Here is a 26,492-nt window from a genome sequence, read left to right on the forward strand (position 1 = left end):
TTTGTCACCTGTAATGCTAGACTTGCTCAACTCACTGGTAGGGATGGGAATCGAAAACCGGTTCCTGTTGAGAACCGGTTCCCAGTGTTTCAATTCCTTGGAATCGTTTGTCTTTTTTGCAAACGATTCCCTTATCGATTCCAGTGGGCACGAATGACGTCACCACGCACGTGCGCATTCGCGCCCAGAAGGAAAACATGGCGACAAAGCGTCATAAACTTTCAAAGGTTTGGTTACATTTTACCAAAAAGGATGACAACAGGGCGACTTGCAATACTTGCAATGTGGACATTTCAACAAAGGGAGGAAACACTAGCAACATGCAAAAGCATTTTCATACACAGCATGCAATAACTTTTAATGAATGTTGCGTGTTTGATCTGTTCCGAGTCCGGAGTGAATCTTCTCAACCTAGCAGCAGCGACAACGTTAACCAGTCCTCTGCTGTTAAAACTGCAGGTAACTAACAAACTAACACTGCCTATCATGTTAGCGCCATTTGCCTCATTGTAAAACCTGCTATAACTAACTTCTCATGTTAAATGAATCCCTTCTCATGCATTACATTTAGATGACCATGACGAGAGACGTAGTCTGACTGTCTCAGAGGCTGGCAGTACTAGGTTCAGTCTACCGCTAGCTTCTCCTTTCATGGGGGAAGTATGAGTATGACCCAGGCCAGAATAGATTAATGTCACCGAGCAGTGACTAAGTTTGTGGTGAAAGGCTTGCACCCATTTGCCACAGTAGATGCCCCCGATTTTTGGTAGGGGAAGAGGTTAAATTATAGGCAAAGTTGATGCTAATCGACCTGTTTGTTCTCCATTTTTCCAAATAAGAATCAAATTGTTAAACAGAATTGAAAATAGAATCGGAAAAATCAATTCCCATCCCTACCATCGAGTCACCTGCTGTTGCCCTCAGTCCACCCCAGCTAGAGACCCGTCAGCCCAGCCCTGTGGGCGAGGCGGTTGTGGTCAGGGCTGTGCGGCTCGGTCCTGAAGGGCCGGTGTCCTGCAGGTTTTAGATGTCTAAAGCCTGCAGGGCACCGGCCCTCGAGGACCGACTGCACCCCTGTTTATAGTCCTTGTTTCAGATGTTGTGACAGCAGCAACATGTGAAATGAGGAGGTTTTATGGAAGAGTATTAGGGCCAGGCAGGAGAAAAATACAAATAATATTTTAGAGGAGGAAGATTTTTTTTTCATTATGCACTTCGAGAAAAAAGTCGAAATGTCGAGAAAAAAGTTGAAATGTCGAGAAAAAAGTCAAAATGTTGAGAAAAAAGTCGAAATGTTGACATTAATGTCGAATTACAATGTCGAGAAAAAAGTCGAAATGTTGAGATTAATGTCGAATTACAATGTCGAGAAAAAAGTTGAAATGTCGAGAAAAAAGTCGAAATGTCAAGAAAAAAGTCAAAATGTTGAGATTAATGTCGAATTACAATGTCGAGAAAAAAGTCGAAATGTTGAGTATAATGTTGAAGTACAATTTCGAGAAAAAAGTCGAAATGTATTTCAACTTTAATTTCAAAATTCCGGCTTTATTCAAGAAATTTCAACTTTATACACAAAGTTTCAACGATATTCTTGAAATTGTATTTCAACATTACTCTCGTCATTTCGACTTTTTTCTCGAAGTGCACAATAAAAAAAAAATCTTCCCCTCTCAAATATTTTTTCTCCTGCATAGCCCTAATACTCTTCCTCTTCCTCCTGTTTAGACTTTGATCAGAATGAACTTACGATAACACGGATAACCATGACTGGAGTTAAGTGGGCATGTTCAGGTCGGCTGATAGTCTTCTGCACCCAGTTTTTGATTCATCTAAAGTGGGCTGAGTCAGTTTCTAACATCATAGCACCATTCAGAGAGATGGAGAAAAGGCTTTGAAAGCTTTCTTCACAAACCACAGCATTTATTCACTTCTTTATCCTGAGTCTTACGCCAGGAACAGACACAAGAGCTTTGTTGTGATATGCTGCCCGCGTGTGGTCATGAGTGGTATTAATACGCAAGTATTTTCAAGGGAAGTGATGGCTTCAGATAAATATATAATATAATTTCGTGTTAGACAAAAATACTGTTTTATTTAAATGTGACGGGCTCAATGTGTGTTGCAGGTGGCATAAACCAGTACAACCCAGAGTATTTTCATCATGGTAGATATTTTAAAAATGTGAGAAAGAGCAGAGAAACCACAAAAGTGATTTGTTGTCACATCAGAGATGACGGCTCCACCTGTCTGTACTCGTTAGTCCACATCAATCATAGTGTTCCTGCAGAGGGTCCCATCTCCACTCCATAAAAGCTGGCACGGGGATTTAATTTACAGCACAACAGAGAGAACATGCCAAATGTTTCACGTCAGTTTACCATTTCATCAAAGACTTTAGCTCATTTTGAGTTTGAAGGCAGCAACACATCTTCAGATCAAAGAACATTTAGTCGTTACAAGGAGGTACTAAAAGTGAACTTCTGAAGGGACGTTTACAGTTAACCAAGTTCATTACCAGCAGGTCAGTCATGTTACTGGGCATAAAAAAAGATCCTCTTAAGGGAGATAAAAGTTCAGGAAAACTAGGTTTACAATGTGTGAGACAACATCAGATCCATGAATGTAAAAAGTATGAAGACTTGTTTTAGACAAAGTGCTGCCATCAGGTTCAAAATTACCTTTTTTTATTCTAAAGATGGTTCATTAGAAACATTTGATGTTTCCTCTCTTCTGTTTTGAATAAAATTTGGGTCTAGTTTTGTAGATGATTGCTTTTTGTTTTTATTTACATTTGACCCAGCGTCCCAGCTGTGCTGAAATTGGGTTGTTGGAGAGCTTTTATCGCATCTACAGTAACATGGTACAGTTGTTTATGCTCCACACCACTGTCCAGGGTGGCCAGGACCTTTTTAGGCTGACTGACTTTTGTTTCAAATGCGCTTGTAGTGACATCAGAAATGAGGGTAGAATGGACAGAATGAGTATCAGTGAGCCAGCAAAGAAATAAAACAACTAACTTGTTTCCAGGACTGTCTGTTCAACTCATTTGCCCATTTTTGGATTAACTGGGATTGGGGAGTGTTGGTTTCTGCTCATGTTGAGACATCAAATGGATTCAGAAATCTACTTCTGAATCAGAATCTTTGAATTTTACACTGAAGAACATTTTCTTTACTTTTCAGAGGTTTGATATCTCTAAGACGATATTTTTAAACCGTTCACGGCACTGACCTGTTCACCAGTAATAATTCCAGTTGTTCCTTTTGGTATTTGTTGGTAAGACCTTTTTTTAACCCATGTCCCAAATTTTATGGAAATTGGTTATCACTAAATTCAGTATTTTCGACTGACATGTTTAAATATCCCACATTAAGCATATCATGTTTTCAGAACTCTATTGTGAATAAACTATGTATTAAAATTTGAAAGTCATCAAGTTTGTTTTATTCAAGTTTCGGGTGTGGCGTACTTATTTGTTTTTCTTCATTTTATCTTCATTTTGTTAATTATTTCAAACTTTTATTTAATCTTTTCTTAGTTTGATTCTGTTTGTAAGCATTTTTGTATCACAGCAAGTTTCAGTATTTTTTTTTTTAAATTAGTTGCTGATCCACACGTGAATCAACGGCACGGTGCAACCAAACTACCACGGTGAGTGGCAGCGCTCTCCTCCAATCACGTTCCGCCTCACTGCGTCTCGCAGCCAATAGAAAGAAAACGCCCCTCCTCCCGTTGTGTTTTCGGTATTATCATCATCATGTCCGTTCATCATGTCCCAAGTTTTTATTTCTAAAGCATATTCTGCACTTTGAACGCCGACAAGATGAGTAACCTGTGCAGGGAAGTCATCACTCTGCAGCTCGGACATTATTCCAACTTCATCGGAACCCACTGGTGGAATTTGCAGGTGAGAGAGACACAGATCCCGCTAGCTGCGACTAGCTCTGCGTGCTGCAGCCTGATGACTAGTAAGGCTGATTTATGGTTCCGCGTTACACCAACGCAGAGCCTACGCCGTAGCGTACGCGGAGACGCACACCTTACGTTGCGCATCGCCGCGTATAAATACGCCGTACCCTACGGCGTACTCTCTGCGTCGATTTAACGCGGAACCATAATTCAGGCTTTAACAATAACATGGAACATCTCTGAGGGTTCAGCTGCTAAAGTTACACCTGCAGGCTGAGAGACGGGACTGTAGGGTCACCTGGATCCACACACGAGCCACGGGTCCATGCCAACATGTGTTTACACACGAACCGGTGTAAACACTACAATTCTGGACATTCTCGTGTCAACGTGCACAAACTTGCCACATTTGTTTTTTTTTTTTTTTTGTTTGAAATTCTTTATTCAGTCACATAACATTACAAGCATTATCGACAAAATAGTGACTGAAAAGGCACAGGCAGAAGCATAGTGCTTATATTAATGCCTGTCCTACATACCAAAATAAGCTATCCAGAACTCTTTCAATATAAGATAAGATATCTGTTATTTTCTCCCTCAGTGGGGAAACTTATTTTGTTGTCAGCAGTACACTTGGCACACACATGCAGGGGAGGGGTAAGAAGACTGAAAAGTCAGAAATAAAAAAATACAAAATATGTATAATCACAGAATATGAACAGTATATACAGTTGGTTGAAAGAAGAAACGGTGCAGAAAAAGCAGGTGGAGTGTTGTGAGGTAGACTGGCAGATTGGCAGATATTGCACATCTTATATTATTGCACATCTTATTGTCATATTATTGTCCACTGGCTACTGAGAGCAGGCCTGGTTGTACAGTCTGATGGCAGCGGGGAGGAAGGACCTGCGATGCCTCTCAGTGATGCATCGTGGGTGACGAAGCCGGTCACTGATGGAGCTCTCCAGGGCTCTGACAGTCTCATGAAGGGGGTGGGAGACATTGTCCATGATGGAGGACAGCTTAGCCACCATCCTCCTCTCCCCCACCACCTCCACCCGGTCCAGACTGCAGCCCTGGACAGAGCCGGCTTTCCTCACCACCTTGTCCAGTCTCTTCCTCCCTGCTGAAAAAAAAACAAGCAAACCTACAACAACCACTGACAAACAAAACTAAATTAAGTCAAACAAAACCAGAAAAAGAAACAGAAAAAATAAACCAATAAGGTTACCAGTATTTAAATATATTGTAATAAATACATTTTCAAATAGCAAAAAAACAAAAAATAAAGTTACCCAACATTGATACAATTAAAAAAGCAAACAAACAATAGCAAAACTAAACCAGAAAAGGAGGACCAATAAGGTTTACATATATAGTTGTAAATACATTTTTTAAAATAGATATCAGAGAAGAACAGCAACAAATAAACATTAACATTTGTAGCTTTCAAAGATGGTTCTACAAATCTTTTTTTTGTAAATCAAAAATGAGCTGGATTGAGTGAGATGCTGTTGGAGCTCAGGTTTGTGAGGGAGCAGGATGTGTATGCCGGGGGGGGGGGGGTGTTTATGGGGTGTTTATGACCCCCTGTCCTCAGCCGTGGAGCCTGGGTCCAAACACCCAGACCTGTTCTCCATGTGGGAGAACCTGTCCTGTCCGTCTCCTGGAGTCCAGGACCAGTCCTTTGGTCTTTTAGATGTTGAGTGACAGGTGGTTTTTTGCAGAGGTGTATAATCCAGGTGCCATAAAGTAAAAATCCTGTCCAGCAGTTGTTCCAACCATCACTAAACCAGCTCCTCTGCAGGTAAATGGTAGGTCCTTAGTGAAAACACCTGTTCTAAATCTACAGGCGTATCCAGAAACACAGCAGGGTTTTTACTTTATGGAATCTGGATTAAACACCTCTGCAAAAAACAACCAATTCCCTTGTTGCAAACAGCAGAAATTGCTGTAGCATTGCCTTCAGACATATTCGGTTGGAACAACTGCTGGACAGGATTTTTACTTTATGGCACCTGGATTATACACAGTTTCTCTACCTTTTTCCTTGTATGCTGTCTGGTCCTCTTTACAGATGAGTCCAACTATGGTGGCGTCATCTGCATATTTTAGGATGTGGTTTATTTGTTTATTTGTAAGGATCCCCATTAGCTATGCCCTTAAACACAGCTAGTCCTACTGGGGTCCACATTAAAAAAACAATACATTTAAAACATACAGTTAAAAATGAAATGACATGACAAACCTACATTAAACTTTACCGTACATGTAAATCATTATCTTAAATAAAAAAAAAAAAAATACATGAAACATTCCAATATACAGTAAAACATAATCTAGGCCATGAAAATCAGATCAAAAATACACCTCACCCTGTCCAGTATGTATATGTATCTGTATAAGTGTATGTATGGTATCCTATACATATGATATTTCAAGGTGTTTCTTATTTTGCTTTTTGAATATTGATTTCTGTGTTAATTTAGTCATATAGTGGTAAAGAATTCCATGATTTCATTGATCTATATTCTACTGTATGCTTCAATAAATTAGTGTTTGGCTTAGGAAGTGAAAACCGGCCCTTTGTTTCCTGTGTAGTAGCGTATGTTAATGACTCTAGATTGTGTCTTAACTGATTGTACTGATATAATGGAGTTTTGGATTGTAAAACCATCCATATTGAAAACAGAAGTGCAGCATTCATTCTGTCATCAACTTTTAACCATGTAGACAGAAGTGCATGCTGTTGATACTGGTGTTATCTGGACACTGGAGAACCAGCTGGAGTTTATTTAAATCTTTTTTTAGTAGCATTTGCATTCGCGGTGGGTTGGAGAACAGTGGTATGGGCTGCGCATGTGTCTTGGGAATAAGAACGATGATGGAGGCCTTCAGACATGTGGGTGTGGTGGCATGTGTCAGGGGGAGGTTGAAGAGCTTGGTGATGATCCCTGCCAGTTGGTCTTCACATGCTTCACCCCCGGGACGCTGCCAGGACCAGCAGCTATTTAGCTCCTCTGCCAGTGTGCTGTTGCTGCTGGAGGACGTTGGACGGGGTGGTCTTGTAGCTGGTTAGGGCCTGGATGCCCTCCACATCTATTATTATTATTATTATTATTGTCCATCAGGTATCCCTCCATTTTCCTCTTGAAAGGGTCCTTGGCCTGTTTGATGCCTCTCCTCGTGTCAGCTCTGCCCCAGCCCTGACGTCCGAGTCGCAGCTTCCGATCAGAGCATGGACTTCCCATTTGGAAATATTTTTTTCTTTATTTTTATTTAACCTTTAATTAACCAGGTCGGTCCCATTGAGATACAATGACCTCTTTTTCAAGGGAAGCTTGGCCAAGACAGCAGCCAGAGAAACATTAAAAGCGCAGCAATTAAAAACAGACACCACCAACTCACTCAATAAAATAAATTAATAAAATACTCAACACTCAACAAGATAAATAAAAATGTGTGCTAGGTTAAAACACAAGGTTAAGAATTTACATTAAAACAACAAGTGTCAAAAGTAGCTGCTGCAAGATCCTTCACACGGCTTTTAAAGTTTCCAACAGTGATGAAATCCTTCAGATTTAGTGTCTTCTGTAGGGAGTTCCAGGCAGCAGGTGCAGAAACTTAAAACAGTGTATACCTGGTTCTGAATGCACCTTTGGCAAGTTTAGCAGATATAAATCATTGGAATGTAAGCAGTAATTGCTGTGGGTTCTGGAAATGTAGTAGCATAAATGTGGGATTAGCTTTATAGATAAAACTGTACCAGTGGATGAGACGGCGCGTCGTCAAAGACGGCCATTCAACTCTGTCATATAAGGCAGGGCTAGGGATCGATTCAAATGTCAAGAATCGATTTGATTCAGAATCGATTATCAAGATTTGGTTCGATTCGATTCCAATATTGATTTGGGTTAGTGTTATTAAAGCAGTTTTTTCAGCTGTTGCATGAATTACATTATATGACTGTGTAGTTATGCAACATATTACTACTAGTATTATATTGAGATTCAACAGCAAGTATTGGCAGCTAATGATGCTGTAAGGACCAATCACCTCCCAGAATGCTGATAGAACTGCTTTCAGAAACATCGTGTGGGTGAGAATTATCAAACAGATCCAGGACAGCAAACAGAGACGTATGAAATCGGTTTTATTTTTCCATTTTCTGTCTTTTTCGGTTTTTTGATTTTTGAGAATTAGGTTTTTAGCATTTTATGCAAATGTAACCCCAAGACAGTATATAAAGTAATGAAATATAGACAATTTATGCAATTATAACTGAAAACTAATGTTTTCATACCTTTTAAACATATTTAGAGGCAAAAACATGGCACCAGTTATGCTCGTGTCCAACAAAACATTCCTTTTTTGGACATAAACAAAAAAACACCAAAAGTTGTAATGTAATGATGGAAAAAAAAAACGATCTTTAGACATACAAATCGATTTTTAGGAATTGAGAATTGATTTAGAATTGGAAAATCGATCTTCTCAACACAGGCCTAGCCAGAACACCTCTGGTGGCGACAGCAGGAGGAGTCAGGCCGGCTGTGATCACCATTCTCCCAGAGGTGAACCTCAGGAATCAGGTTTCCATGATCTCACTAGGGACCGAGAAGCCCTCTGGTCTGAAATCCAATTGCACTCTGTAAAAAATCCGAAGATTGTTTTTCTGCAGTGAAACTCTTTATAATGAAACCTTCAGGGGAGCTTCTGGTTAGCAGATACGTGGAGCACGTTCACAGCCTCATGATGCCAAACTCACTGAAACTGTCTGCAGCTTCTGGAGCATTTTGACCGTTTGTGCTTCTGAACCACTGCCTTCTCTTTGTTTGCAGGATGCATCTTTATCGTACGACCCCGAGTCGCCGCCAGGGGAGATCCAGAGTGATGTGGTGTTTCGTGAAGGACAGACTCCAGGCGGACACGTCACGTACACGCCGCGCCTCATCGCCATGGATCTCAAAGGTCTGTGTGGCCCGGGCGGGCGGGTAATCTGTCCACCGGTTGGCTGACATGTTTCCTAAACAAGGGTGTGGTCTGTCCCAACAGGAAGTCTTTGTACTCTGAGGCAGGAAGGAAGTCTGTATGACTCTGGAAACGACACCCCTGCTGTCAACTGGTAAACAACAGCATGAAACGTGGCTGCTTTCCAGCTGTATTTGATATTAAAATGGAAATGTCTTGATTTTCTTCAGGGAGGGAAGCCTCGTGACGCACAAAGAAAGTCCTGCAGCCAAAAACCCCTTCCTGGAAGATCTGGACAAACTGGACGTGAGTACAGAGGGCGTGTCAGCAGAGATGGGAACTCCACACTAGTGTTGTTTCTGTCAGCCTGTTTCAGTTTCAGTTTCAGTTTTAGTCTAGTCTTTGGGTCGAGCTATTGTTTTAGTTTTTATTAGTTTTAGTCATGTTCATACTCCTTTTAGTTCTGTCAAGTTTCAGTCGACTAGGGGGCGCTGTTGCGGTGAGAGGATGTAGACGCGTTTTGAGCGAGCTCCGTGAGGTGATTTCTTAATTTCGATTTAAACAGACCACTTCAGACTCAAACACACACTAAGTGCTACCTGTGTGTTCTTAAACGACCGAACTTTTATCTGGCGGATTTTGAGAACAAAACATGAAGCCTCCGTCCAGCAAATCCACTATCTCAAAGTCGTCTCGCAGTGCTGCTGCTAATGCTACCGCTGCGGCCGCTGCTACCACTTCAGGTGATGAGACGGAGCCAGGAGAAGACATGCTGACAGCCAGCGCGTTCACCAGTGCCCTGGCTTCTCTGAAAAGCGATATTTGCTCCAAAATAGAAGTGGCTGTTAATGGTATACAGACAGATATTGCTGCTGTCAGAAAGGACTTACGTTCTTCGGTGGCGGCCCTGCAGAGGTCCGTGGACGCACAAGATGACCGCTTAAAGGAGGTGGAAAGATCCGCGACGACAACGAGCGACTCGGTGACAACTCTGGAAACATTTGTGACTAAGCTCCAGTCGGATGTCAGAGACCTCCAATCTAAAGGTGAGGATCTTGAGAGCAGATCTCGGAGGAACAACATCAGGCTGGTGGGCATCCCGGAGGAGCTTGAGGGCGCATCGCCCACTGAATTTATCTCCAGCCTCCTGCAAAAAGTGCTCCACTTGGAGGAGAAGCCTTTACTTGACAGAGCCCACAGGACACTGCAAGCTAAACCGAGGTCCGATCAGCCGCCCAGGCCGTTTGTCATCAGAGTTCACTACTTCCACATCCGTGAGCTCATCCTCCGCCAAGCCCGACAGGTGAAATCTCTCTCCCACAACGGGCGGCCGGTTCACATCTTCCCCGATCTCACTGCCAGTGAGGCCAAACGACGGGCGGCTTTCGCAGACGTGAGGAGGCGGCTCCGTGACATCCAGGGCGCCCGCTTTGGCTTCCGTTACCCCGCGCGGTTCCGCATCACTTTACCGGGGATGTCCGAGCGGCCGTTCACTGATCCTCAGCTGGCCCTCAACTTCGTGATTTCCAGCGCGCCCGGCGCTGCGGCTGGCGGAGCTGCGGCTGGCGGAGCTGCGGCTGGCGGAGCTGAGGCTGGCGATGGAGGGATTTAGCTGATACAGCTGACTGGCGCATAATGACTTTGAAGGTAAAGCCGATGTAGCTCATTTGGACTCATATTGAACTGATTTTGCGAGGGTTTTCCCACGTCTATCCGAGCACAGAGTTCATCTAATTTTTCAATGAGCAATTTCTTCATTTATTTAATACTACACTGCTTTGATACCATATTGTTTAAGCTGTCAGCTTTATGCAGGAGTGGTGTGTGTTGCACTGTTCCACACGCTTTTTGTCGAGGTCTCTGGAACGGGAGGGTGGGGGGTGAGGAGGACGGAGGAAACTTTTTTTTTTTTTTCTCTCTTTTTTTTTTTCTCCTCCTTTTATTCACTCTGTTAATGTACCATTAAGGCTTTCATTTCTAGTTTTGCTACACGCTGTTATACAGTAGTTTGTCTTTCATCCATGTGTGTACACTGGTCATTTAGTTGTCATTCGGCAGATTTTTTTTTTTTTTTTTTTTTTTTTCTCCTTTTCCCTCCCTCGATTAATTTTGATTCTTGTATATTGGCAAGGCTATCAGTCTTGATTGGTTTATTTTATACTGTAAAAGTTTGCCTCAATTTTCTGCAAACAAATAGAGCCTTGACATGCAAGCTGTTTCTTTTTGGTTTCACTTAATCTCGACAAATGTCTGTTTAATTAATGGATGTTCTGGCATCCACCTCAGCTTGCTTTTATGTTTTATATATTTTCACCTTTTTGGACAGTAGTAGGTTAGTCTACATAGTCTAGGTTATCTAGGGGGTATAGCTGCACATGTTCTGGGAGTTGTGCAGTTGGTGGGTGGGGGTGTGTGTTTTTTGTATCTTTTTCGTCTTTTTGTGTAGGCCTTTGGAGAGAGATTGCATGGAGTGCCAGACGCAACTGTTGTCACTGTCTAATTCATTTCCACAATTGCATGGCCTCGAGTAGTGGCGGATTGACTTTTGGGACTGCAGGCAAATCTATTACGTTCGCTAGCTGGAATGTTAGAGGTTTGGGTAAACCCACGAAGCTCAACAGAGTTCTCTCTCATCTCGACAGCCTGAATGTACATATTGCATTCATCCAAGAAACTCATTTGAACTTGTCGGGTCACAATAGAATACGCAGACGCTGGGTCTCTCAATCCTTCCATTCACTGTTTAATAGTAAGGCGCGTGGTGTTGCCATTCTCATCCACCGTTCCATTCCTTTCATTTCATCAAATATAATAGCAGATCGTAATGGGCGCTATGTTATTGTGTCGGGTACACTATTTAATACTCCGCTGATTCTGGAAAACGTATATGGCCCCAACTATAATGACGAGGAATTTTTTGTCAAGTTTTTCTCCTCTTTTCCTAATATCGATACACATCATCTCATAGTAGGCGGAGATTTTAATTGCTGTCTTCATAGCCTGGACTCCTCCTCCAATAGGATGACCACTAACTCTAAAGTTGTGAATGTAATTAACAGGTTTCTGAGCGAGTATGGCATGTCTGATGTGTGGCGACGCCTCAACCCAAACACCCGCGGATATTCATTCTTCTCCCCAGTTCATCATTCGTTTTCCCGCATAGACTATTTTCTGGTCGACAATAAACTACTACCAATCATTCAGGACTGCAGTTATCAAGCAAGGGTAATCTCGGATCACTCACCCCTCTTACTGACCATCAAGTTTATGAACAATTCTGCCTCTCGCCCACCTTGGAGACTAAACTCCCGCCTTCTTTCTGATGCTGACCATGTTGAATTTATTTTTGAGCAGATAGATTTTTTCATTAAAACGAATGCAACCTCTGACACTAATCATAGCAATTTATGGGAAACATTCAAGGCTTACATGAGAGGGCAATTGATCTCACGTGTAGCATTTGAAAAGCGTAAGCGCTCTTCCACTCTTTCTAGTCTCACTGACCGCATTCTGGAACTGGAGACTGACCATGTTCGCTCTCCATCGCCTGATCTCTATAAGGAGATACTTCTTCTTAAGTCAGAGTTTGATAACCTTTCTACTACAGAGGCAGAAGACATGCTTATTAGGTCCAGGCACAACTTTTACGAATATGGTGAAAAGCCGAGCAGACTGCTAGCTCACCAGCTCAGACAATCGTCTGCCTCACGTCTTATCCCAGAAATTAGCACAAGCACTGGCATAACCCGTGATCCTCTTGAAATAAACAACGCCTTCCGGAACTTTTATGTTTCACTATACACTTCGGAGCAAAACCCCAGTCTCGAAGATTTGCACAAGTTTTTTGAAAAAATTCCTATACCAGTAGTGGCAGCTGATACTGTTGCAGCTCTTGACAGTCCAATCACTTTGAGAGAGGTGATTGATGCGATCACAGCTATGCAAAGTGGCAAAAGTCCCGGGCCTGATGGTTTTCCCGTCGAATTTTAAAAAAAAATTTCTATAAAGCTGTCGCCTCTCCTTCTTAACATGTATAATGAATCCCTTGATGCTGACATTTTACCCAGGACGCTACGTGAAGCCCAAATCTCCCTACTCCTTAAGAAGAACAAGGACCCTCACTGCTGCGGTTCTTATCGTCCAATTTCTTTATTAAATGTTGATGTGAAGATCCTTGCAAAGATTCTTGCCCACCGCTTAGAGAGAGTTCTACCGAACATCATATCCGCAGATCAGTCCGGCTTCATTAAAGGTAGATTTTCTTTTTACAATGTGAGACGGCTGTTCAACATTATTTATAACACTTCAACCTCCTCTACCCCTGAATTGTTAGTTTCCTTAGATGCCGAAAAGGCTTTTGATAGGGTAGGATGGAGGTTCTTATTTTATACCCTTGAAAGATTTGGCTTTGGCGAAAAGTTTGTGTCTTGGATTCGGCTATTATACACATCTCCAGCCGCATCAGTTCGCACCAACAACACTTCTTCTAGTTACTTTTGCGTAGGTCGCGGCACGAGACAGGGATGCCCCCTTTCGCCATTGCTTTTTGCTCTTGCCATCGAACCCCTGTCTCTAGCACTTCGTCATAACGCACTAATTGCGGGTATCCGTAGGGAGGGTGTGGAGCAGAAAGTTTCACTTTATGCTGATGATATGCTCCTGTACATCTCAGACCCTGCCAACTCTCTACCTCATGTTTTTAGCATCCTAGAACAATTTCATGCTCTTTCGGGCCATAAACTGAATTTGCAGAAGAGCGAGTTATTTCCAATTAACGAGGCTGCGCGTCAGTTCCCATTCACTTCTCTACCCTGTAGGGTCACGGATAAGTTTGTGTATCTAGGTGTTTGTGTTACAGAAAAGTTTTCTAAGCTCCTCTCTGCTAATTTCCTTCCCCTAATAGCTCAGACGGAACTTACTCTTAAATGCTGGAGGTCTTTACCTCTCTCTGCTGCAGGTCGTATCAACTCAGTACGGATGAATATTCTCCCTAAATTCACGTATCTCTTTCAATGTGTTCCTATATTCATCCCCAAATCATTTTTCCGCAGGCTCGATGCTATTATTTCCTCTTTCATTTGGAATGGCGGAGCCCCCCGAATTAGGAAAACTGTTTTGCAGCATCCAAAATGTAAAGGAGGCATGGCTGCGCCAAACTTTTTAGCATATTACTGGGCATCTAATATCCGTCCGATTGTGCATTGGTTGTATGAAGACCCTGGTGCTGATGCTCCTTCATGGTACACTCTCGAATCTCTGTCATGTCAGCCTTCATCTTTGCCGGCCTTGGTTTACTCCTCTGTCACTACATCCCTCATAGGAGTCACTAAGAATAAAATAGTGAAATCAACTATGAGGATCTGGACACAGATACGACGACACTTTGGCTGGATATCATTTTCGCTCAAATCCCCTATTCACTCCAACCATGCTTTTAAACCGTCCTTATCCGATAATACTTTCACAGTGTGGCAGAATTTGGGTATCAAGACCTTTCAAGATCTTTACTTAGATGACGTTTTTTCATCTTTTGAACAACTCTGCTCTAAATTCAGTCTGCCCAAAACAAATTTCTTTCGTTTTTTGCAAGTACGAGACTTTCTACGCAAAACGCTTCCGCAGTTTCCTTCTTTGCCTCCATGCAACCCGTGTGATGCCCTATTAGAGCGCCCACCGACTCTTAGAGGTCTCATGTCTACTCTATACAGCAGGCTTTCTCAGGTGCAGTACTCCTCCTATCTCTCCTTAAAAGGAGACTGGGAATCTGACATTGGTGAGGTTTTTACAGAGGAGCTCTGGCAGTCCGTCTTACAGAGAGTCCATACGTCATCTATCTGCGCCAGGCATGGCTTAATGCAATGCAAAATTGTACATCGGACCCATTGGACTAGACTAGAGATGTCAAAATTCTTTCCAGATGTGAGTTCAACTTGCAATCGCTGCGAGTTAATGCCTGCCACTCATGCGCACATGTTCTGGTCATGTGTTGAACTTGAAGAATTTTGGTCTCTCATTTTTAGAACAATTTCTGATTGCCTTAAGAAATTAATTTCTCCGTGCCCATCCATAGCCATCTTCGGCGTTCCCCCTGACACAATCGTTCTTTCAAAGGCAGAGGCTGACTGCGTTGCTTTCGCTACTCTGCTCGCTAGACGATTAATTTTATTTAAATGGAAGGAGGCACACCCACCCACCTTTAATCACTGGATAAGGGATTTACTCTATTTTTTGAAGCTAGAGAAAATAAAGTATTCCTTGAGAGGCTCTGCTCAAACCTTTTCCAGATTGTGGAACCCTTTCCAGAAGCACATTAAAGAAAATATTCAGTTGTCTGCAGTCCCATAATCGTTTAATCCTGTCTACCAATTTCAAAACCGCCATGCTTCATTTCTTCTGATCTCCATGCGTCATGTGTGTCAGTGCCTACCTGTTTTGTTTTTGTTTTTATTTTCCTTTTCTTGTCTCTTTCTTTGTTGTTTGTTTTGTTGTTATTTTTGACTTTACATTTTGCTGAGGGTATCATTTTATTTATCGTACATACCATGTTTTATATTACAGTTCATGCATGTTCTGCCTCCACCTAGTGGTTGACCACAATCTTGTTTTTTTGTCTTTGTTTTTTGTACTTGTCTTTATAAAAACCTGAAAATCTTAATAAACAAAGTTTAAAAAAAAAAAAAAAAAAAAAAAAAAATTTCAGTCGACTAAAAGTCTGAGCATTTTAGTCTTATTTTAGTCAGAATTGTCCAGGACCATTTTAGTCTAGTTTTTAGTCAATGATCGTATTTAGCCAAACCCATTTCACAATTCCAACAAGGTTATCTTATTATTATATTATTGTTACCTTATAGATTCAAGAATACATTCATTCCAGATACAGAAGACGCTTTAATTTGAGTTTACAACATATTTATTTTTCCGTGTTTCTCCCCATCTTTTTCTTTTTCGACGAGACATTCGGTTTCTTTTCCACGTCTTTGTAGGAAAGTGTATCCAAAGATTGTTTCTTCTTCTTCTCCAGCCCCAGAGCAGATCCCCGCGTTTCTCTGTGTAACTTTGTTTTTAATTGTCGTGGACCTAGAGCTCTGCGTTAATGGCATCAGCCTCTAAAGGCTGAATTATGGTTCTGCGTTAAACCTACGCTGTAGGGTACGAGGCTACGCGGGAGGCCCTCCGTAGCCTACGCTGTAGCCAAGTTACATTTTTTGGGAGGTGCACGTCAGGCTACGGCGTAGGCTACGGAGAGACTCCCGTGTAGCCGCGTACCCTACAGCGTAGGCTCTGCGTTGATTTAACGCAAAACCATAATTCAGCCTCTAACCTGCAGCTGCATCTTCTGGATCTGATTCCCCGCTGCAGCGACTGGGATTGAGGATGTGAGGTCACCAGCAGCAGAACTAAACCAGAGGAAACTACTGAAAACATGGAGATTAAGGATCTTTGTTAGAACATTTTGTCTCATTTTAGCAAAGTCTTTATTTTGTAATCTACATTTTAGTCTGGTTTTTATTTGTCTACGATATTGCATTATATATTTAATTATCGGTATCGTCACATGACCAGTAGAAAAAGCTACCAGCTTTTGGAAAAATTCAGAAAATGGCTCCTTTTCAGTTCTGATGTCTCTTTGTCTCCAGAAAGGGGGGATCCTCGCGGAGGCAGATTTCTCCTGCAGCTCCCGTCCTCATGAACCAGGTAAGAAAGCGCTGATCAGACTGCTCTGATGTGCACGTGAGATCTGAGGTTACGTGTAAGAGCTCTGAAAGCAGCTGGGCTTTGCTCCCGCAGCGGGCCAGCTGAGCGTGGACGCGGTGGACGCGGTGGACACGGTGAACAGCCGTCTGCAGCGGCTCCAGAAGGGCTACCGGCTGGAGGGCAGCGTGAAGGTCTGGTCCGACTTCCTGAGGATCCACCTGCACCCTCGGACCATCTCCGTCATCCACCAGTACAACCACGACGGGTAAAGACGCCACACCGCCTGAACGTGACCCGGTCCCCTTAGGGCTGGGGATCGATTCAAATGTCAAGAACCAATCCCATTCCACTTCTTAAGATTCAGAATCGATATCACGCTTTGATTCGATCCGATTCTGATATTGATTTGGGTTAGTGTTATTAAAACTGTTTTTTCAGCTGTTGCATGAATTACAGTATATGACTGTATAGTTCTGCAACATATTAACACTAGTATTATATTGAGATTCAACAGCAAGTATTGGCAGCTAATGATGCTGTAAGGACAAATCAGCTCCCAGAATGCTGATAGAACTGCTTTCAGAAACATTGTGTGGATCAGAATTATCAAACAGATCCAGGGAGGAAACAGAGACGGATGAAATCGGTTTTATTTTGTCCCATTTATGAAAATTTGTTTTTAGCATTTTATGCAAATGTAACCCCAAGACAGTATATAAAGCAAAGAAATATAGACAATGTATGCAATTATAACTGAAAATATGTTTTCATACCTTTAAACATATTTAAAGGCAAAAACATGGCACTAGTTATGCTCATGTCCAGCAAAACATTCCTTTTTTGGGCATAAACAAATAAATACCAAAAGTTGTAATGATGAAAAAAAAAAATCGATCTTTAGACATATGAATCGATTTTTAGGAATTAATATGAGAATCGATTTAGAATCAGAAAATCGATATTTTCAACACAGGCCTAGTTTCCGTCCAGACGGCTGGTGTGAGCTTTAATGTTGCTTTAAAGTGTGAGTGAGCAGAGGAGGGCTGGGGTCAATGGTCTGCTTGTCTCCAGGGAGGCCCACCGCCTGGAGGCCTTCGGCCAGGGGGAAACCCTCCTGCAGGGGGCGCTGCTGGAGGAGCTGGAGGACCGGCTGCACTTCTTTGTGGAGGAGTGTGATTATCTCCAGGTGAGTGTTCCCTCCTCCGTCTCTCTCTCCCAGACCTCCGGCACTTACATCACCTACATTGGGACATTTTATCTGCTGAAAGACAGTTATCTGATGTTTTGTTTGTAAATTGTGAAAAATGAACAATGAATGAACAAACTAACCCCCCCCCCAACAACAACAACAACAACAACAGACACACACTCATGGGGCATCATTTGGAAAACAAGAAATAAAGGGTTGCCATTTGTGAAAAAACGTCTCCGTACATCCTCTCAACGTAGACTTAATTTTCTCCAGTTTTAAGAAAAACATGGTGTCTTTAAGCCACCGGGACATGGAAGGATATTTAGCAGATTTCCAATGCAACAGTAAATTACATCTCGCTAGTAAGGATGTTTCAGATATAATATCCTTTTTGTAAAGAAATTAGTGCAAGTGAGGCATCAGGAATTCCAAAAATACCAAACAACGGGCTGCAGATTTACTTGAAGAAACAAAGATCTTTTATACCCTCTAGTATAGCTCTGCTAAATAAATTATAGATGCATTATTCATTTCATAATCCAGTAGGTTTGGTGTGAAGCACTTTGGGATCATTGTGTTATGTTATTGTATAGTGTTGGACTATACTGCACTTAATCGTTCTATGTTGAATTACTTGTATATTGTTCTGTTTTGGTTTTTGACCATGTATTCTGACTGCCACAGATGCAAAAAGAATTTCCGAAAGGACAATAAATTGAAACTAAGTAACTAGCATCTTCTCCGTCTCAGGGTTTCCAGGTGCTGTGTGACCTGGCGGACGGCTTCTCCGGCCTGGGCTCCCGGCTCACCGAGCTGCTGCAGGACTCGTACGGGGGGCGGGGCATCCTGACGTGGGGGGCGGCGCCCGTCAGTCACCCGCACTCGGTGAGTGGCCCTGCCGGTTTCCCCGCATCGTCACGGCGATGACGGCAGCGTTTCTTTACGAGGGCTTCTCTCCGTCCCCCCCAGACGCCGGTGAAGGACCTGTACCGCCTGCTGAACTGCACCCTGGGAACCATCCACATGGCCAATCACAGCTCTCTGTTCTGCCCGCTGACCCTGCGCGGCGGGCTGGGCCGGCGGCCCACCTCCCCCCCGCTGTTCCCCCACCTCTCCTACGATGTGAGTCCTGCTGTCGCACCGTCGTGGTGTTTCTGACTTCAGCTTCTTGGGATTGATTTATTAATTAAGGATCCCCGTTAGCTGGTACCATAGCAGCCAGCTAGTCCTCCTGGGGTCCGCTGCACATACAGTACAATCACAATTAAAAAGCACACAAAACAAAAATCAAAACATAAAAGCCAAAACAATACATACAAAAGATAGTAGACAAACCCGTCATCTAAAACAAACACACCAAACAGATGAAATTACTGTCTTAAATAGAATTTAAGTTTCCTCTTAAAAATGGATTTACTGTAAATACAGCGGAGATACTGATGTAGATTACGTGTTTCTCAGAAACGTCTGGAAAATCACCCAAATACAGATTAAAAAAAAAAAAAAAAAAAAAAAAAAAGGATGAGTAAAACTCGTCTGGTAAAACTCGTCCCTGCAGAAGCTCGTCTGGATTGTTGTTTTGCTTTATTGTCGTTTCAGAACTTTAATTCAAAAAGTTAAAGAATTAGTTAAAGAATAACATTTTTCCAGACAGATTAAGTGAAGCCACATAATCCATGTGTGTCTGGAGTCCTAACGGAGCTGCAGGTGTTGGAGAACAGCACATAGCTGTCCCGGCTGACGGATCATTGATGGAGACGACCGTCACAGCTAATAAAAGCTAACGTTAGCAGGAATTCCTGGGTCATGTAAACCCACACAATAAGATTTAATTTGGTCCTGCGGTCCCAAATGGAAGGAGATGCCCTTTTCCATTTTTTGGGAACATAATTCAATTCAATTCAGTGTTATTTATATAGCATCTATTACAACAGAACAGTCTTTAGGATCTTTCCAGAGACCAGAACATGACCCCCGAGCAATTAGTACATAAACATAAGGCAAGGCAAGTTTATTTGTATAGCACAATTCAACACAAGCTAATTCAAAGTGCTTTACATCAACATTAAAAGCAGCAAGACACAATTAAACAGTAAATAACAAATAAAATTAAATAAAATGAGAAGAAAAGAGGTAAAATAATAAAAATCACAAGTTGTTAAAAATAAGGGCAGTAGAGTACAGCAGGTAAGTATTTACTTTAAGAGTACGCTTAAATTAGATACACATAACATAAACAGTGGCAGGTAAAAACTCCCCTTTAGGAGGAAGAAACCTGGACCAGGACCTGGATCATAAGGGGGAACATCCTGCTGAAGACCAGCTGGACAGAGCAGGAAAAGAGAGAACAGACAGAGAGAATGAAGAACAGAGAAAGGAGAAACTTAACCAGTCACTTTTCTCGACTGTGTGTGTGTGTGTGTTCCCGTTGCAGCCGTCGGTGTGGTACCACTCCAGCTCCGTCCTGGCGTTGGCCCTGGACGCCCTCACCACGCCGTACCGGCTGAGGAGCAGCAGCACCCCCATGTGGCAGGTGGCGGACTCTCTGACCGGCTCAGGGAGGAAGGTGACCCCCACCCCGACCCCACTACCCCCCCATCTGCTGAAGGTCCCCGACCCGCTGGTAACCCCGTTTCTCTATCTCAGGTAGTGGCTGCTTACGGAGCCGTCCCGTTTCCCATGATGCACGGCTCCTCCCTGCCGGACTCGCTCAACGCCTGTGCTGACGCATTGCCATGGAAACCTCTCTCCGCTTGCTCTGAACTGGGGGACGGCCGATGTTACGCACAGTGGGCCACACTGATGGGCTTCGAAGGCCAGAAACTCGTCAGGTCAGACACGATGCGACATAATCTCATTGATAACAGCAATACAGTAATCCCTGGTTTTTCATGGGGTTTCGTTCCAAAAAGAACCCGTGATCAGTGATATCCATGAAGTAGCAACCTTTTTTTTCTTTTTTTTAATTATTATACAAGGGTTCAAATTGCGGAGATCAGCACCGCCCCACCGCGACCCGATTAATTGGATTTGAACAGGAGAAAATGATAAATGATTATGAAAAAAAATACAATAAGTACAGTAGGACAAATAGTGTCTGGCGTGTATTTCCCTGCTCTTCTGATGCCGCTGCATCCTGACTCTGTAGCGTCTTTTTCTTCTAAAGCCCGCAGTGCAGGTGTGTTTTTTTTCGGAGAAGAACATAGTTATGGGTCGTTTTTCTCGCTCTTTTTTTCTTCTGGGCAAAAATATTCTTATAAACCGACATGCCACCATGGATTATATCTGAGAACTGTAATGAACGATTCATCAAAGGGTCCCGTTCTTGAGCTGCTGCTGAAGCTCATTGGCCGTTCTCAGCTTGTTGCTAAGCAACCAACGTTATTGACACAGGAAGTGAAGAAGCGGGGAGACTGTTTAGCCAATCAGAATGCAGAACACGATGCACAATGAAAATCCGTGAAGCAGCGAGACGTGAAAGGTGAAGCGCGGTATAGCCAGGGATTACTGTAACTTTATTTATACATACAGGCAGACAAAGTATGTGAACCCCCTAGAATTTTAAATGTTCAGGAATACCCATCAGCACATCTGGAGTTAAGAGGACACATCTTACCAAGATGAAACTATCATCTCAGTGGTGAAGCACGGGAGAGGGAGGACCAGGATGTGGTCTTACTTGGACCCCTTCAAGGTCCTGTCAGGTGTCTGTCCACCAGCTGAAGCTAAGTGACATAAGATCCACCGCCTGGACCAGTCCAGGGTTCGGACCCAACCCCGCAGAGACGCTGTGGTCTGATCTCCAGAGAGACGTTCACACCAGGCATCCTGGGAATGTGACAGGATCTGGTCTGGAGAGGTCACTGGTTCAGAACTGGTCCAGAACTGGTCCAGAACTGGTCCAGATCACCCAGCAGCTCGGACCCAGAGACCCTGATGGTGGATGTTTATCAGCTGGGTTGCATGGAGACATCTCACTCTCTTTAAGAGGAACCTGATGAAAGCAGAGGAACACATCATATCTTATGGCGCTTTTCCACTAGAACCTACTCAGCCTGACCCGACTCGCCTCGGTTTTGGTGATTTCCCACTAGGGGTCTAACGTTCTGAGTAGATACTTTTCTGTAACTATTCTGCCGAGGTTCTAAGCAGCTGAGTCGGCTACATCTGACATCATCACACTACAGGCCACCGATTGGTCGGGGGGTTGGAGTCAGACGTCTGAGTCAGGATGAGGAAATCAGAGAAAGAGCGACTCTGACGGCGGCTTCTTGTTCATTTTATTCGACCAGCAATGGCAGCAAAAGTCTGTTTCATGATCCAACTCTGAGGTGCAGATGTTCATAAACCTGGTGGCTGAGGAGAGAATTAAAAAGGGATCTAGACGGGCGATAAGGAACGACAAGATCCACCAGGAACTCTGTCACTTCATAGCTGCTCGCAGCTCCAGCTGACTTTTCAGCAGCGCCGAGACAAACTTAACAAAAAAAAAAAGCATTGCCGCTTGAAACTTCTCTCACTCTCATTTTTTAACTTCATATCGAACACAAGCCACAGACCCAGCAGCACAAATATCATCTCCTCCAGGTTCTAACTCTTTAGTGTTGTTGTCTTCTTAGTTTAGATCACACAATCAAATACGTCACAGCAGCTTCACTACAACCTCCTACTTCTGCTCCAGGTGCTGAATTGTTATGGAAAAGAAACTTGGCCAAGTTAAGATGAGTAGAGCCGAGTAGGTTCTAGTGGAAAAGCACCATTAGAACATCTTGACAGGATCCAGTTAGCTGTAAGGGGTTCACAAACTTGTTTAGCCTGTTTGAAGTTTAAGAGGTTGTGTAGTTCCTGCAGACGGTTTAGTCGACTCCTGTGATGTTCTGCTGCTTTATTTCTGTGAAACTGACGCTAACACGCAAACCCTGGACTCGGAGCGTTCTTAAAGTGCTGCTTGTGTTGTAACTCTGTCCCGTTAGCCGCGTGTCTCCGGGGATGAAGCCGCCCACTCCTCTGCACAGCCTGCACAGCGGCGAGGACGTCCTGGCCGCCTACATCTCCTCCTTCTACCCCTCCGCCCCCCTGTGAGTCTCCGGCCGGCCCCCTGACGTATGTAACCGCCTGCTGCCGGTCATGTGACTGCTCACGGTGTCCCGGTGTCCCCCAGGGCTCTGCAGCTCGTGTCCAGCCCCAGCAGGCTGACCCCGCCCTTCCCTCAGATCTTCAGCCCGGAGCTGGGACCGCGGGGCTTCCTGCAGCCGCCGGCGCTCAGCGGTGAGTCTCCTCCCGTCTGCTCACGCCCCCGACAGTCGTTGCACATTGTTTATTCTTTATTGGATGGATCCCCATTAGCTGTCGCCTTGGCGACCACTAATCTTCCTGGGGTCCATAAAGTACATAAAATATTACATAAATGATAACATCTAAGACATATACATACATACATACATACATACATACATACATACATACATACATACATACATACATACATACATACATACATACATACATACATACATACATACATACATACATACATTCCTAGCATAACTACACTTATAATAAAAACAGCAATAACACATACATATCATAATATATTAATAACACTATAATTATACTAATGCACTAATAAAACCATACATTAATAATACATTTTCAGTCACTGCTATCATTATAATAATTCTACTAATTTCAATATCAATAATAATAAATTCCCAGTCATATGGTCTGCAGCATTAGGTGAGCGCTAAGTCGATTTTTAAACGTTAATTTGTTTTGTGAACGAGATATGAGTAGGTAAAGAGTTCCAGGACATTATTGAACGATAGATAACTGAGTGTTTGAGTAGATTAGTTCTCGGAGTTGGAGGCATCAGCTATCCAGAGCTGACATTTCTGGTGGCATGGTTATGTCTGTCTCTTACGGAAGAGTATTAGGGCCAGGCAGGAGAAAAATAAAAGTAATATTTTAGAGGAGGAAGATTTTTTTTTTCATTATGCACTTCGAGAAAAAAGTCGAAATGTCGAGAAAAAAGTTGAAATGTCAAGATTAATGTTGAAGTACAATTTCGAGAAAAAAGTCAAAATGTTGAGAAAAAAGTAAAAATTTTGTGAATAAAGTTGAAATGAGAAAAAAAGGCGAAATTTCGACTTTATTCTTAAAATTGTATTTCAACATTAATCTCGACATTTCAACTTTTTCCCCGAAGTGCACAATAAAAAAAAAAATCCTCCACTCTCAAATATTTTCTCCTGCATGGCCCTAATACTCTAGTCTGTAGTATTTAGTAATTGGTTGGAAAAATATTCAGGTGTCTGGTTGAATATGATGTTTCTAAAAACCATCAGGATGTTGTAGCTTAGTTTAACTGTGAACCAGGAAGGTCCTAACCGCCTCCTCCCTGCAGCGGCGGCTCCGCCCGTGTCCTCGGTGCCCGTCCTGACCTCGCTGCAGTCGGGCCCCGCCCTGGACCCCTGGCTCTCAGAGATGCACCGCACCGTGAGCAGCCTGGACATCCGCCGCGTGGCCCCCAGCTTCCTCTCCCAGGGGCTGGAGATGGTCGACTACCAGGAGGCCCTGGAGCAGCTGCGGGTGCTGGCCCGCTGTTACCGGGACGACGGCCACGGTGCCACGCGCTCCTCCTCCGAGGAGGACGACGACTGAGGGCCTGGAGGGCCGGGTGAAGGCAAGGCAGGTTTATCTGTATAGCACAATTCAACACAAGGTCATTCTAAGTGCTTTACAATTAGACAGTAAATAACAAATAAAATGAAATAAAATGATAAGAAAGGAGGTAAAAAAATAATAAAAAGCACAAATTGTTAAAAAGTAAGGGCAGTAGAGTACAGCAGGTACATCTCATTCTTACAATGGCAAGAATTACGTTTCTATACGGTCAAAACGTACAAAGACCGGGTCAAATACAGTATTACAAAAGTAATCTGTAACAATTCGTAAGGTGAATTAAACCAATTTCACAATTCTATGCCACAGTGGCCACGGTTACATGATGTTTTTTAATTCGGAATTAATTATTCCGAATTAAATAATTCCAAATTAAACTATTTTCCTTTGAGTTTACATGGAAATAGTAATTCCGAATTGAGGTTTACATGGAAAACACGTTTGATCGGCTTTATCCAATTCCGCTTAAGGTCTGGGGGTTGGGAATGTTCTGATTGGATAGGGGGGGGACCGGAAGTTACGTCTACTGGAAGAAAAACAAACTTACCCGCTTAGCCACTACAACTTTGAAAAGCTCACAATTTTTTTTTGTTTCCTGCCATCTGTTCTTTTAATTATTTTCAGGTTCTCCAAGCTATTTATTAAATAATTCGTCTCTGCTCTTGACCACCGTTTACTGCGTGCCGCCATCTTGAAGTCCTAAGCTGCGTCCAAAATCGCATACTTCCACCCTAATGAGTTTGCAAAAACAGTATGTGAGATTTTTAGCGTGTCCGAAACATTAGTACATACTCAATACTATGCTCTATCCATACTCATTCCAGAGAAATGTATTAGTGTGGATTAATGGACACTAGCTAAGCAGAAACTTCCCACAATGCAATGCAGCGGTGTTTGGTTGCTAAGTGATACGTATATGTCATAAGTATAATATTATTATAATATTCGTATATAATAATATTATATAATGTCATCTTGTCTCGGCCAGGATAAACGGGAAAGAGCAGAGCGGTGCTGCTGCTGTTACACGTCACTTCCTCCCAACGGCAGGAAGTGCCGTGTGCGCTCTTAATAGTACGTCCGAATTAATGCATACTACTGATATTTACTCAAAAGTGTGCCGAACTTAAGTATACTTTTTAGTATATACTGTTTAGTATGGCATTTCGGATGCATCGTTTGTTTCGAAAACAAGCCCAGCGCGGAATATAAGCGTCATGTCGACAGACGGGCGAGGGAACGAGCAGCGCAGAAAGACCGGAATTAATTTAAAGCGGAATGAGTGTATACATGATCGTGGAATTATTCTATTGGGATTTAAAATCGGAATAAACCAGCCACTTACTTCGGAATTAAGTCTAATTCCGAATGGCCATTTTCATTCGGAATTAGGTGTTTACATGGTAATTTTTACTAATTTTAAATCGGATTTAATTTTAATTCTGAATTAAAGAAGAATTAAACTTCCCATGTAAACGCACTCACTTAAACAGTAAATAACAAATAAAATGAAATAAAATGATAAGAAAGGAGGTAAAAAATAATAAAAAGCACAAGTTGTTAAAAAGTAAGGGCAGTAGAGTACAGCAGGTACATCACATTCTTACAATGGCAAGAATTACGTTTCTGTACGGTCAAAACGTACAAAGACCGGGTGTCACATACAGCATTACAAAAGTAATCTGTAACAATTCGTACAGTGAATTAAACCAATTTGACAATTCTATGCCACAATGCCTGTTTCCAGGTGAAGAGGGCGCGGCGTCCTGGGGGACGGCGGGCGGCGACCTGGAACGGGAGGGAGGAGAAGCTGCCTCCACCTCCACCTCCAGCACAGCTTAAAGCTGCTCAAGGTTGTAAAAGAAAAGTGCAGCGTTTCAGGTGTGACGTGTGGCGTGAGACCCCCCGGACACGCGCTCACGCCTCAGGACCCTCCGGCCAGGAAGTGCTCCTCAACCCTGAACCCAGACTCGGGCTGAGGGATCCGTCCCACCGCCACTCCGGGGAGCTCCTGCAGTAACCAGCCAGAGGAAAGAAACGTCCA

The 26,492-nt window shown here is 43.0% G+C and overlaps 1 protein-coding gene across 2 annotated transcripts; it reads left to right on the forward strand.

Moving 5' to 3' along the window:
• Window positions 1-3,741: 3,741 nt before the first annotated feature.
• msto1 (misato mitochondrial distribution and morphology regulator 1) lies at window positions 3,742-26,492 on the forward strand. Of its 2 annotated transcripts, none has more exons than XM_061742015.1 (15): window positions 3,742-3,907; window positions 8,751-8,880; window positions 8,965-9,034; window positions 9,111-9,186; window positions 16,518-16,575; window positions 16,669-16,840; window positions 17,647-17,761; window positions 18,518-18,652; window positions 18,737-18,889; window positions 20,202-20,333; window positions 20,414-20,598; window positions 22,741-22,845; window positions 22,929-23,035; window positions 24,171-24,454; window positions 26,196-26,492. In XM_061742015.1, the coding sequence occupies exons 1-14, from the start codon at window positions 3,824-3,826 to the stop codon at window positions 24,425-24,427; spliced, it is 1,779 nt and encodes a 592-aa protein (XP_061597999.1). In that variant the 5' UTR covers window positions 3,742-3,823; the 3' UTR covers window positions 24,428-24,454; window positions 26,196-26,492. The 2 variants fall into 2 exon arrangements, with proteins under 2 accessions (XP_061597999.1, XP_061598000.1); XM_061742016.1 differs by having other exon boundaries at window positions 24,171-24,449.

This window comes from Cololabis saira, chromosome 15, assembly GCF_033807715.1.
Source record: "Cololabis saira isolate AMF1-May2022 chromosome 15, fColSai1.1, whole genome shotgun sequence".
NCBI classification, from domain to species: Eukaryota; Metazoa; Chordata; class Actinopteri; order Beloniformes; family Belonidae; genus Cololabis; species Cololabis saira.

What these genes read in the sequence shown, in the direction of transcription:
- msto1 (XM_061742015.1), top strand. Translation starts at nt 3,824, where the DNA reads ATGAGTAACCTGTGCAGGGAAGTCATCACTCTGCAGCTCGGACATTAT. An exon ending in AGGAGTGTGATTATCTCCAG is followed by an intron (nt 17,762 to 18,517) that starts GTGAGTGTTCCC and finishes TCTCCGTCTCAG; the next exon opens with GGTTTCCAGGTGCTGTGTGA. An exon ending in TTCTACCCCTCCGCCCCCCT is followed by an intron (nt 22,846 to 22,928) that starts GTGAGTCTCCGG and finishes GGTGTCCCCCAG; the next exon opens with GGCTCTGCAGCTCGTGTCCA.